The sequence below is a fragment of the Thamnophis sirtalis genome, unplaced genomic scaffold (assembly GCF_051295495.1).
Source record: "Thamnophis sirtalis isolate CommonGarterSnake01/CBP01778 unplaced genomic scaffold, rThaSir2_p1.2 scaffold_2, whole genome shotgun sequence".
In the NCBI taxonomy this organism is placed as follows: domain Eukaryota; kingdom Metazoa; phylum Chordata; class Lepidosauria; order Squamata; family Natricidae; genus Thamnophis; species Thamnophis sirtalis.
The window spans coordinates 35,021,792-35,034,595 of NW_028261382.1; the positions used below are offsets into that span (position 1 = coordinate 35,021,792).

The 12,804-nt window shown below is 44.1% G+C and overlaps 1 protein-coding gene across 4 annotated transcripts in view; it reads left to right on the top strand.

Annotated features, from left to right (window-relative positions):
• The window catches only part of RALGPS1 (Ral GEF with PH domain and SH3 binding motif 1), a 123,697-nt gene extending 111,130 nt beyond the window's left edge, over window positions 1-12,567 (top strand). For 3 of the 4 annotated variants that reach the window (XM_087704741.1, XM_087704745.1, XM_087704743.1), the window contains 6 exons: window positions 2,002-2,082; window positions 5,677-5,782; window positions 6,663-6,755; window positions 6,864-6,969; window positions 8,620-8,711; window positions 10,467-12,567. In XM_087704741.1, the coding sequence (XP_087560867.1) occupies window positions 2,002-2,082; window positions 5,677-5,782; window positions 6,663-6,755; window positions 6,864-6,969; window positions 8,620-8,711; window positions 10,467-10,496 (508 nt within the window). In that variant the 3' untranslated portion in view covers window positions 10,497-12,567. The remainder of the gene's footprint in view (window positions 1-2,001; window positions 2,083-5,676; window positions 5,783-6,662; window positions 6,756-6,863; window positions 6,970-8,619; window positions 8,712-10,466) is intronic. The other variant, XM_087704744.1, reaches the window with a different exon arrangement.
• The last annotated feature ends 237 nt before the right edge of the window (window positions 12,568-12,804 follow it).

Here is a 12,804-nt window from a genome sequence, read left to right on the forward strand (position 1 = left end):
GGAAGAAAATGCTCTCCCTTCTGAGCATTTTCTTTGTCTGGGGTTGTGAACGTATGGTGAATCTTGCAAAGGTTTCTTGTGTGCCCTCTGTTAGATTCCCCAGTGGCGTCAAGCTTTAGAATAAATTAGCCAATAATCCAGCGTTGCCTGGGTATTTATTTATAGGGGGGGAAATGTCTGGACCAAACTTAATGTTGGATTTTTTCCCCCTTACCAGAGGGAGCCCCCTTGTGGAGTACTGTGAAGCCATTACCGTGGCAGCTCCACTGTGCAGTACAGTAGAAGCCATTAAAAGGCACAACAGGCTGCATCTTAACAGAACACACACACACCCCGAGGGGAGTTAGGGGTGTCTTACCCCCACAGTATTTGTCTCCAGAGAATAAGTCATCTTCGTACCAAGTTTGGTTGAAATTGCTCGAGGCGTTCCAGAGTTACGCTGGAACAAACACACACACAGCCATTTTTATATAGATAAATATTTCCACGCTTGCTTTAACCAGAGCGCACAATTTCTCATTTGCTCGTAATATTTGATCATTGTCGATTCGGGAACCCACAATCTTACTCGTGTTTCCTTCTCCACCTGTATCTGGGCTCCAGATGAGCCCCCTTTGAGTGGATCTAGATTTGTTTCTTATACCAGAGTCTCTTTTTTCTGCTTTCTTAAAATCTTTGACTTCTTAGGAAGGAGTGACAGGCCCGCGTTTGATTTTGTTTTTTTTAAAAAATTAAAATATCGAAGTTGTGCCCAAGTACCTTTTGGAATCTGAAGACAGGAACGCCAGTTTCCTAGAGATTTGCAACCAACGTACTGGATTTTCACTTCAGAGGAGAATGAATGGAAATTGAGATATCTGCCTAGATTGTTTTGTTCGGCAAGGAATCAGAGACCAACATTTGGGATGCTAAGTTTGACTGGCCTGCCTGAGATTGGAGGAGAGCTTTTTATATATTTACATTGTAGTTACAAATTTAGGTTCTTTCGGTTTTCGATTCGGGATTATTGAATTATATTTCCATAAGAAGTACATGGGGGAATAACATATCTTGCCACGTACATCCCTTAGTGCATTCAAATGTTCAAATCTCAAATCCCATCGTGCATTCGATATTCAGGCCTCGTGGTAAAGTGTTGCTCAAGCAGCTACTATTTTGAACTCAACGACTCTCAGCTGAAGAGGGAATTTGGTCAAAACACATGGCTTGGTTAGCGTGTATTCTCCGAATCCAAGGGTGGGTGGAGAAGAATAATATTAAGGAAGGGTATCCTTGGTGGATCAGAATCTTGAATTTCTTTGAAGGGAGGAACCTGGTTTGTCTACGATCAAGGCCGTGGTTGAATCCGGGTTGATTCAGCTATAATAAAGCCACGCGTTGCTCTCAATGGGAGGTTCGTTCTTTGCTCAGAATTGTTCTTCTGATGTTTTGGGTGTCTTTATTTAGAATATAGAATAACAGAGTGGGAAGGGACCTTGGAGGTCTTCTAGTCCAATCCCCTACCTAGGCAGGAAACCCTATACCGTTTCAGACAAATGGTTATCCAACCTCTTCTTAAAAACTTCCAGTGTTGGAGCATTCACAACTTCTGGAGGCAACTTCTGTTCCATGGGTTAATTGTTTCCTGGATATTTTTCTCCGCTTTGAACTTGACCTGACTGGGCAGATTTTCTTCCTACCCCTCCCACCCCCCCCAAAAAAACTCTCTTATTCCCAAGTAGCTCTTCCAAATCCTTGTGAAGTTTAGAAGTAAGAAAGTCGCCAAGGAACAGCTCCTACAATTTCCTCCCTTTCTTAGCGGACCTCTGATTCCAATTCCGACTCAACGCTCATCTTACGTAGTTTACACATTAGGTGCAAAAACCGTGAGGACGTAAGACGTGATTCCATTGTGTTCGGCGCGCCTTTTCTTGTGTGTTTAATTTTTTGGGGAGGGGGCGGGGCGGTTGCCTCGCGTTTTGCCTGCTAACCAAAGAACTTAACGTGTGAATTCGTAAACAGGGGACGGCTGTATGCCACGCTGGGGCCTAACTGGCGGGTGCCAATTCGGAATTCACCCAGAAGCCGGAGCTGTGTCTACAGGTACAATTAGGTGGTGGGTCTCTCTCTCTTTTTCTCTCTCTCTGGCCGATGGGGCCAAATCTTATTTTCCACCCTCTCTTTTTCCCCTTGCTAATTCAGACCTTATTTTCAAAAGCATTGTCATTTTTGTTTCCCCATCTGCGCAGAGACTTTCTTCTCATGTTAGCAGGGAGGGTAATGCCAAGAGGTGGGTTTTTTTTTCCCATCCTTATTTTTACTCCATGCGGTGGCTCAGTGGTTAAGATGCCGAGCTTGTCGATCAGAAAAGGTCGGCAGTTTGGGTGGTTCGAATCCCCAGCGCCGCGTAACGGAGGGAGTTCCCGTGACTCGTCCCAGCTTCTGCCAACCTAGCAGTTCGAAAGCAGGTAAAAAATGCGAGTAGAAAAATAGGGACCACCTTTGGTTCCCACCATGCGCCTTCGGTGTTGAGTCATGACCACAAAGATGTCTTCGGACAGCGCTGGCTCTTCGGCTTTGCAACGGAGATGAGCAGCGCCCCCTAGAGTCGGGAACGAGGGGAATATATGTGCGAGGGGAACCTTTACCTTATGCTTTTTACCTCCACACACCCAGAGAAATAGGATTGCACATGTTTATGTGCCATGTTGCATATAAACATGTGGAATAGATCTCTTTTATCATATTGGGACAGTCACGAGGCATGGAAAATAAAGTATAGAATTTCCCAGATTTAATCACATTTAAAGCCCTGTGGGTTTTACTAGTGGCTTCTTAAGCAGATGCTTTGAAAAGTTGCTTTACAGGTCCAAAGAAGTTACACATGGGCATCTATCTAAAGATCGGAGCTATCTAAATTACGCATAAACTTTCACACTTGCAGAGAGTTTAAGCTTCATCTAGATCAGTGTTTTTCAACCTTTTTGGTGCAAAGGCACACTTTTTTCATGAAAAAAATCACGAGGCACACCACCATTAGAAAATGTTAAAAAAAATTAACTCTGTGCCTATATTGACTATATATAAAGTAATTCTCCCACGGCACACCTTACACTATGTCACGGCACACTAGTGTGCCGCGGCACAGTGGTTGAAAAACACTGATCTAGATAGCCTTATCTTTACCTTTTAGATAGGTTTAATTTTCTTGGAGTTACAATGAACTCGACTCGGCCTCAGGTTGCGCCTTCTCGTATGCTAAATCAGATCAATCTGTCATTTACGATTTAGCGACACCACTGATCCCTGGGGGGGAAAAACCGTGATGCATTTCGTTCAGCCAAAAAAAAAAAAAAACGGATCTAAAATGCCTCCGCAAAGCACGCAAATCACTTCAGCCAACAGGAAAGCGAAATAGCTTGGGTTTTTTTCCCCCTCGGACTTGATTGAAGCAAGGCGGTGCCTTACTTAAATGCTTCCCCAAATTGGAACGGTTGAGAAAAACGTATCTCTGACTTCAGAACCAAAAGGGCAGAGAAGGAAACAGAAAAGGCCAGCAGTGTTTGTCATCATCCTAGTCAGTTTGTTTGAGATTAGCCAAAAGAAAACATTGGTTCTTCGCAGCGCCTAGTCTTTTCCTCCTCCTCTTCATCATCATCATCATCATCATCATCATCATCCTGGTTTAATTCTTTTGCTGAACTCAGCTTTTGGCAAAGGCTCTGGAGATTTCTCCAGCCGTTGAAGACGTTGTGACATTCGTGAGGGAGAAAACGTTTCCCGCTTTTGAGCCGAGGTGGCGCAGTGGTTAGAGTGCAGCACTGCAGGCCACTTCAGCTGACTGTTATCTGCAGTTTGGTGGTTCAAATCTCACCGGCTCAAGGTTGACTCAGCCTTCCATCCTTCCGAGGTGGGTGAAATGAGGACCCAGACTGTGGGGGCAATATGCTGACTCTGTAAACCGCTTAGAGAGGGCTGAAAGCCCTATGAAGCGGTATATAAGTCTAACTGCTATTGCTATTGCTAAAAGGATCCCACTCTCTCGTTCATTTTCCATTCCAGTCCTTATTTTGTCTGCCTTTCGTTCATTCTCTTTTATCTTTTGAATAAATATTTTCAAACACCTTTTACCATTTTTTTATATTCTTCGTCTTGGCTAGTACGCTAAAAGAAACATTTTTTATTTGTACTAATACGCCTTCATATATGCTGTCAATTGTCTCTTGGTTAATAGGCAGTTCCTATTGGGAAAATGAGGGACTCAGTGGCTAAGATGCTGAGCTTCTCGATCAGAAAGGTCGGCAGTTCGGCGGTTCGAATCCCTAGTGCCACGTAATGGAGTGAGCTCCCGTTACTTGTCTCAGCTTCTGCCAACCTAGCAGTTCGAAAGCACGTTAAAAACTGCAAGTAGACAAATAGGAACCACCTTTGGTGGGAAGGGAACAGCGTTCCGTGCGCCTTCGGCATTGAGTCGTGCCGGCCACATGACCACGGAGACGTCTTTGAACAGCGCTGGCTCTTCGGCTTCAAAACGGAGATGAGCACCGTCCCCTAGAGTCGGGAACGATTAGCGCAGATGTACGATGGGAACCTTTCCCTTTATTGGAAAAATACCACTCTGTCACCATTGAGTGTTTGTATATATTTAACAACAGTTGCATTTGCTCATTAAACCTTCTACTTGGCAAGGTGGGAAAAATTAGGATCTGTTTGGTTTCACAGCGAAGAAAAGCTGTATTTTAAGTCCCGCTTTTGTCATCCTTCGCTTATTGAACTAAAGTACTTCTGGAAGAGAATATTCGCACCTCAGGTTGAACGGTGGCGTCCCGAGTGCTCTCTGAACTGGGTGCTTTTCTTGCAGGCATTTCACGACCCAACTGGGTAACGTCATCAGTATTAATAGGGTTTGCCGATAGGAGGAGAAATGGGATCCTTGGTGCTCTCTGAGATTTGTCGCTTGCTTGCAGACGTTTCATTACCCTACTAGGCAACATCACCAGGAAACAAACAGATTGAAATACCTTCTCAACAACCTTCTCCAAGATTAGCCCAACAATCTAGAAGTCAACCATACCCCAATCAAGGAACTACCAACTCAGAGAAACAAGCGAGTATATAAACCAGTGGTAGTCAACCTGGTCCCTACCACCCACTAGTGGGCGTTCCAGCTTTCATGGTGGGCGGTAGGGGTTTTTTCCGATACTGAAGCACTTTCCTTTTTTTTTTAATTTAATTGACTTTTCATTCATAGCATTATTTAAAAATGTTCATTAGGTTTTCATAAAATCACCATTACTGTGGAACCGGTGGGCGGTTAGAAAATTTTACTACTAACAGAGATACAAAAGTGGGTGGTAGGTATAAAAAGGTTGACTACTCCTGATATAAACCAAGATCAAACCCCCACTCTCTTCTAGCACTGATGATGTTATCTAGTTGGGTAATGAAATGTCTGCAAGGAAACCACCCAGCTCAGAGAGCACCAAGGACCCCACAGGCACTAAAATACCAAGTTGTATATTAAAGGGAGTTCCTAAAATATGGAAGATGAAGAAGAGAACTTTGAAGGTCCAGCTTAGGAGAAGACAGGTTGTAAGAGCCCAGGGCTCCATCCATGTCGATTTTGGATGCTGTCGTAAAGTAAGAATCGTCCAATTTTTGCTGCTCCTACAAACCTTGTACCTCTCTCTGGTTCAGCCCAGCAGGTGCCTGCAGTTGCAGATCGGGGGCTTCCATGGGTGTGGTGACTATGGAAGGCCCCCTGAGAAGAAAGACGCTGCTAAAGGAAGGCCGGAAGCCTACGGTAACCACGTCAAGTATGCTTTGAGCTTGGATGCCCTGTTGTGGCCTGCCAGTGGCCAGCAGAGCTGGACAGTGAGGAGGTTGGGGAGGAAGATGGGCCAGTCCTGGAGTCTGGAGAAGGCTCGAATGAGGGCTCTGTGTCAGAGGCAGAGATGGGGCCAAGGCCATATGCCAGTTATCAGCTGCCTTCAGAGTCGGACATCAGTGAGGCAGAAGAACAGCTGGAGCCTGTTCCCAGTGTGTGCATGCGCAGAGTTGCCAGACAAAGGGAACAGCTAAAAAAACAGGGGCTGACTTGAGAGTAGAGTCACAGGGTAGGTGAATGGCCCCTCCCATAGGACATAAAAGAGGAGCTTTTGCGGGAAAAATTCATTCGTTTGGTCGTTAGATTTGTCTCAGGAGTGTGAAGATCTGTCCGTGAATCTCAGAGACTCTGTGCCCAGCCTTTCCTTGCACAGCATCTCATATGGGAAAAAATTTACATGGCAGCTTTCCAAGCTAGATGAGATCTGTGGTCATAAATTGACCTTTGAAAGACTGTTTGCCAGGCCTTTGCCTGAATGTGCATGAGAGGAATTCACATTCGTTTAATAAAAGGGGTTTTGTCGGGACCAAGACTCTGCCTCCTGCTTTTGGGGGAAGCCTCAGTCAGAACAACCGTCATAAATATGTCAATCAGTTGCCAAGCATCTGAATTTCCTATCATATGACTTGGGGGAGGGGAGGTTTGTAGTGGCCGTAAGTGTATAAAAATGGTCATAACTCCCTTTTTCCAGTATCGTCCTAACTTCAAACGGACACTAAACAAACAAAAGGGGAGGATTTTTGTAAAGGGGGGAAAGCTTTGGCTTTTACAATTCAGTTCCTTTCTTTTCCCCCAGCTGTCTTCCTGGACCAGATACTGGATTACTCTCTCGGGATCCACTCTGATCTATTTCGGAGCCAAGTCCTTGAGGGGCAGTGAGAGGAAGCATGTAAGCAAAACGGGGCAGCCCCCTCCAGAGGGGAATCCCCACTTCCTGGAAGGGATGGTAGCCAGAGCCATCTCAACCCTGTTTTTATTTGACTTTCCGTTTTCACAGTATAAATCAACTCCCGGAAAGAAAGTTTCTATCGTGGGCTGGATGGTAGCCCTTCCCGATGACCCCGAACACCCTGATATTTTTCAGCTGAACAACCCAGATAAAGGTAAGCGCTTTTAGTGGGACTTTAGAACAGCGGTCATCAACTCGGGGAAGTTGCTCTCGGGGAATCCAGAGCAAATAATTGGGAAAATACAAGGAAGTCCTCAACTTAACCACCTTTTGTTCGGGATGCGGCTTTTAGACCACCAACCGGGGGTCCATGGACCACTGGTGGGTCAATGGGAAAAGTTTGGTGGTCCGCAGAAAAATGATTTGCATTTTTTATATTTTTTATACACTAAATCCGGGGTCCTCAAACTATGACCCCTGGGACGGATACGTGCCATGAACGCGTGTGTGGCTGCAGAAATTCCGACTTGGGGTCTGCTTCAGCCTCCTGGTGGGGGGCTTTGGGCGAAGGCTGGAGGGAAGAGCCGCTGGGGGCGAAGAGCCGGAGGGCCTCGTTCCAGTGGGACTGCATCATGGCCTGGAACTGGCTGACCATCTCAGCCCTCTGAGCCTCCAGGCGTCAGCACTTGGCCTTGCACTCCCGCAGGTCTTCCCTCTGCTTGGAAAGTCTATGCTCCTAGTCCTCAGTGAGGTGCTTCTGCTGAGCCTCCTTCTCGGTCAGATCCAATTTGAGCTGTTCTGCCAACTCTTTCTCCTGGTGGCTGCTTAGCTCCAGCAATTGCCTCCTGTTGGGACCCTAAGGAGCCCGGGAGGAGTGGCTGGGAGAGGAGGGGAAGAGTAGAGGCCGGGGAGGCGCCCCTCAACTTGAGTGACATCGAGCTGGCCACACCCACCCAGTCACATGACTACCTTGATGCGCCCACCCAGCCGTTCATTAGGCAGATCGTATTAGTGGTCCGCGGGATTTAACATTATGAATTTAGTGGTCCCTGAGTTCCGAAAGGTTGGGGAACTCCTGCTTTAGAGAATGAAGTTGCTCTGAGCAACAAATAAGACCATAGTTTTTTTTTTATAATCCTAGAAGTTCAGCTGTTGAATCAGAGCTTTTGTAAATTTTTCACAAGGCTTTCGCCTCAATTAAAAGAGGAATCGAACATTCGTAACTCAGGATTCAACTAGCAGGGTCCTTGTTCCTCTCTGAGCGTGCTGGGCAATTGACGAAGGCCTGGGGGTGACATGATAGCAATCTTCTAGTATTTGAGGGGCTGCCACAAAGAGGAGGGGGCCAACTTGTTTCCCAAAGCCCCAGAAGGCAGGACAAGAAACAGTGGGTGGAAACTCATTAGCGAGAGGAGCAACCTTGAACTAAGGAGGGATTTATTAACTGTGAGATCAATTAACCAGGGGAACAGAAGTTGCCTTTGGAAGTTGTGGATGCTTCATCACTGGAGGCTTTTAAAGCTGGATAGCCATTGGTCTGAAATGGTGCTTGGGGGTTGGACTAGAAGACCTCATAGCTCCCTTCTAACTCTGTTATTTTGTTAACGCAGGTGCTTGTTCCCTTTCTTTTACTCTTCAGTTGATTGTGGTATTTGCCTGGAATGGAATGCGGTCTCCTACTTGAGCAGGGGGTTGGACTAGAAGGCCTCCAAGGCCCCTTCTAGCTCTGTTAGGATTGATTGATCATATTAATCGTAAAGGATGGGGGTGTTTTTTAACTTCAAGATGCCGTTCTTTAGTGCTGTTGTTGCTGATAAATCACAAAGACCTTTTTTTTTAATTCTTTTTTTTTTAAATTCTGCAGGCAATGTTTACAAGTTCCAGACCGGCTCCAGATTTCACGCAATATTATGGCACAAACATTTGGATGATGCCTGCAGAAGCAACAGGCCTCAGGTAATCCATCTTCTACTTGATTTTAGTTTGTAAGCACGAAACAGTGGAGATGTTTTCCTAACTGGATTAATGCGTCTACAAAACTTCCTGATAAATTTGCTTATACAGATTCATTTGTTCCTGTTTCCCAATCTCTAACCCAAAAGCACCGAGAAAAATGAGAAGGAGAAGCAAAATCATTGTGGTGTCTCTTAGATGTAGGTGAAGTCCAGGAGATACGTGGAGTAAACTTTGGATTCTTCACCTTGCTCAATCCAGAAATGACATAGTATTGAATTGGAGTCTTACCTGCTTAACTTAAGCGCTGAGTAGGACAAACTTTTGTGATTGGTTCATCTCATGGGTAACTTGAGGTGGACCAGTCACAAATGATGGTCCTGGTCTTCATCAGTGGTTGCACTGGCAGGGCAGTTGAGTAGATAAGGCTGGATGCATAGTGCTAAGCAGCTCCAAACGTTTGTAATCCAAATTTTTGTAATCCAAAAGTTTGTAATCCAAAGGTTTACAAACATGTTTTGGGGTTAAGCTATTTCTCTTTTTTAATTCTACTCTCTTTTTAATTTAAAGGATGGTAAAAGCTGTAATAAATAGATTTGATTTGTCTTGCCTTGCCTTGGACTTTGAGTTGACTTCTACTTGACTTGACTTTTTACTTCACCTTGACTTGACTTTGACGTTGACGACTTCTTGACTTTTACTTGGCTTGACAAAACTTGACTTTTTCTTGATTTCCTCTTGACTTGACTTTTACTTGACTTTCATGTGGGTTGACATGACTCTGACTTGGGTTCTACTTGACTTCTTGACTTATCCTGACCTACTTGACTTGAATTTTACTTCTTGACTTAATTTTTACTTGACTTCTTCTTGACTTGACTTTTACTTGACTTCTACTTGGGTTGACTTGACTTTTATTTGACTTATACTTGACTTCTTGACTTTTACTTGACTTTGAGTTGAGTTGACTTGACTTTGACTTGACATATACTTGACTTCTTGACTTTTACTTTACTTGACTTTTACTTGACTTTGAGTTGTGTTGATTTAACTTTTACTTGGCTTTGACTTGGGTTGACTTGACTTTTACTTGACATATACTTGACTTCTTGACTTGACATGACTTCTTCTTGACTTGACTTTGACTTCATTTGACTTGACTTCTTGACTTTATTTCCAGTTGGCTGGACTTGACTTTGACTTGACTTATACTTGACTTCTTCTTGACTTGACTTTTACTTGACTTTGACTAGGGTTGACTTGACTTTGACTTGGGTTGATTTGACTTTTACTTGATGACTTGAGTTTTACTTCACTTGACTTGACTTTTACTTGAGGTTTATTTCACTTGACTTCTGTTTGACTTCACCTGACTTTTACTTGACTTCTATTTGGCTTGACTTTTACTTGGGTTGACTTGACTTTTACTTGATGACTTGACTTTTTACTTGACCTCTTGACTTATACTTGACTTCTTCTTGACTTGACTTTTACTTGGCTTTGACTTGGGTTGACTTGACTTTTTACTTGACTTGACTTAAACTTGACATGACTTCTGTTTGACTTGACTTTGACTGGACTGGACTTGATTTTTACTTGATGACTTGACTTATACTTGACTTCACTTATACTTGACTTTTACTTGACTTGTCTTGACCTTTACTTGACTTGAAGAGGTTTCTTGCGAGGGTCTTCCATCCATAAACCATTTACCCAGAACTTTTCATTAACTGCGGTATTTTTTCCTTGCTGTTCCAGGTACCTGCAAACCTTATGTCATTTGAGTAACCTGCTCCAGTGTGCGGTATAACGTCCAGTGCCAAACTGCAAGATGGGAAGATGGGTTTCCATTGAAGCAAGGAGGAAAGACTTCGGAGGAAACCAGCTGTCTCCCGCAGCGACTTCAGCACTTTTCTACATAACTTGAAAGTAATTATGATACAGCTTCTAGAAACAGAAACATGAATGTTATCCTTCGGACAGGATCTGACTCACTGCACTGATGAGAAAGAGGAATTGGACTGTTTGGAGATGCATCCTGACCCATCACAGGATCCTTGGGTCCTTAACTCTAGCTGTGGAGGTCCCGACAGCTGTGGATTTCTGTCCTGCCACACAAACTTTTATCTGTCACATCTCTGCAGACATTTTTCTTTTCTTTTTTTTTTAAACTGCTCTTTTTACGATCAAGCTGCTTTATGTGACTCGAGAACTTTTAGCCCATGTTGGGTTTATACAGTTATTTCTAATGCACAAAAACAACAAACATTTGACAGTGTTAACTTGATGCAGAGTGTCAATTAGAATAGAACGTTGTGAAACAACCTTTTTATAACCTTAAGTGCACTGAGCCTCCTCCGCCCTGCGGCGGCCTCAGATTTTTGTATCAAACTTAAGGGACGCGACCGACGTCCCGACCGAAGCTATTTGGGAAATGTTGTATTTTGGCACTAGATAAAATATATATATATATCACCTGTAATTTTTCTGTTTGTAACTCATAATTAATTGTGCTGTATTTTGTGGTGGTTGTTTTGTTTTTTTGTTTTTAAATTAACTGGAAGTACCCCTAGCAACGAAGGGACTGCTGAAATGCGTTCGGGTTTTAAGGCTCCTTCTCGGTGACTTTATCCCAAAGGAAAGGCTTGCCTTAAATTGTGGGGCTTAGGGGCTCAGTGGGGGTGCTATTCATCCAAAATGACCCGCAGGGTGAGCTTCTCCGACATCCCCCAGGGCTGGTTTTAGAACGATCCTGGGAAGCATTTGTTGCTGTTAATGTGGACTCTCCTTTCCCCTATTCCTCCTACAAGAGAGAAGGTTTTCAACCAAACGCAAGTCCCATCTACTCAGCCAGAAGGTCAGTGTGATCTTAAGCAAGGTAGAACAGCTAATTTCATGATTTCCCCAACCACGCCTTCCAGCGGAGAAGCCATGAGCTGCTTCGCGGCATCATGGGGGCAGCCAATGAACCCAGCTTCTCAATACAGATGTGGGGGCAGCCAATGGACCCAGCTTCTCAATACAGATGTGGGGGGCGCCAGTGGTCATTTGGGATGAACAGCACTCTTGGCTTGAAAGAGAGCCGTGCTCTCAAGAGCAATCCGACTACTGATGTGATGTATCTCTGGTTCTCTTCCAAGCTTGTATTTACTTTTAAGTACGTGTCTCCACCGTTAATGATTGTAATGCATTTTTTTTAAGTGTCACGCCACCGTATTGTCTATCTCTTGTTCCTAAGAGCGGAAGGAAGGTAGAGAAATTCTTGGATTCGGACAGGAAGTGAGAGAACACGTTTCCGCCCCCAGCCCTCCCTCGCCCTGCCCCCAAATCCTTGTTTTTTTCTCGTGGCGAAATTGTTGGAAACCATTTCCAACAAAATGGCGGGTTACCAGTTAGGTAGTTCCTGCAAGTCGGGGTTTCCTAGTTGATCATCCTGACGTAGCATCCATTGGGATTCTGAATGTCTGTGGCACAGAATGATGATTCCGGAGGACGCTTCCCCTTCTCTGGATTTTCTATCAGGTGGCTTAATCGCGCCTCTGTTAGCGGAGGACGCACCATTCACCTGGAGCCTTTGAAAAAGGGCCTTCTCTTACCAGCTGCATAATGACAGTTTAACATCTGGTTTCCAGCCCGATTAAGCCAGCTAGGAAATCAATTTGCATTTAGCGAATTTGGGCTCAAGTTTGCATCAATCCGCTTTTTTTTACAACTGTGCTAAATTTCTCCCTTTATTTTTTTAATATTTTTAGTAAATGAGCTACTGCAACATCTTCCGAGAAGCAGTCAAGCAAACAGAAATTTTTCTCGGTTGGGAAAAAAACGATTTGCAGCAAAAGGGAATCGTGAATTATTATTTTATTTCATAACTGTCAGGTCTGTTAGCAAGCTGTTCAAAGGGTGATGCAACAGCATTCAAATGCAATTTAGCATTTGGTCAAAAGAAAAAAAGATATTGGTAAGAGGACGAAACCTGTTGCTTAGAGAGTAAAATACAGACAGCGGACTTCTTTTTTTTAAAAAAAGAAAAAAAAATCAGGTTTTTAATTGCCCAGAATGAATTCCTATTGACACCGAGGATTGGACTACTGCAATA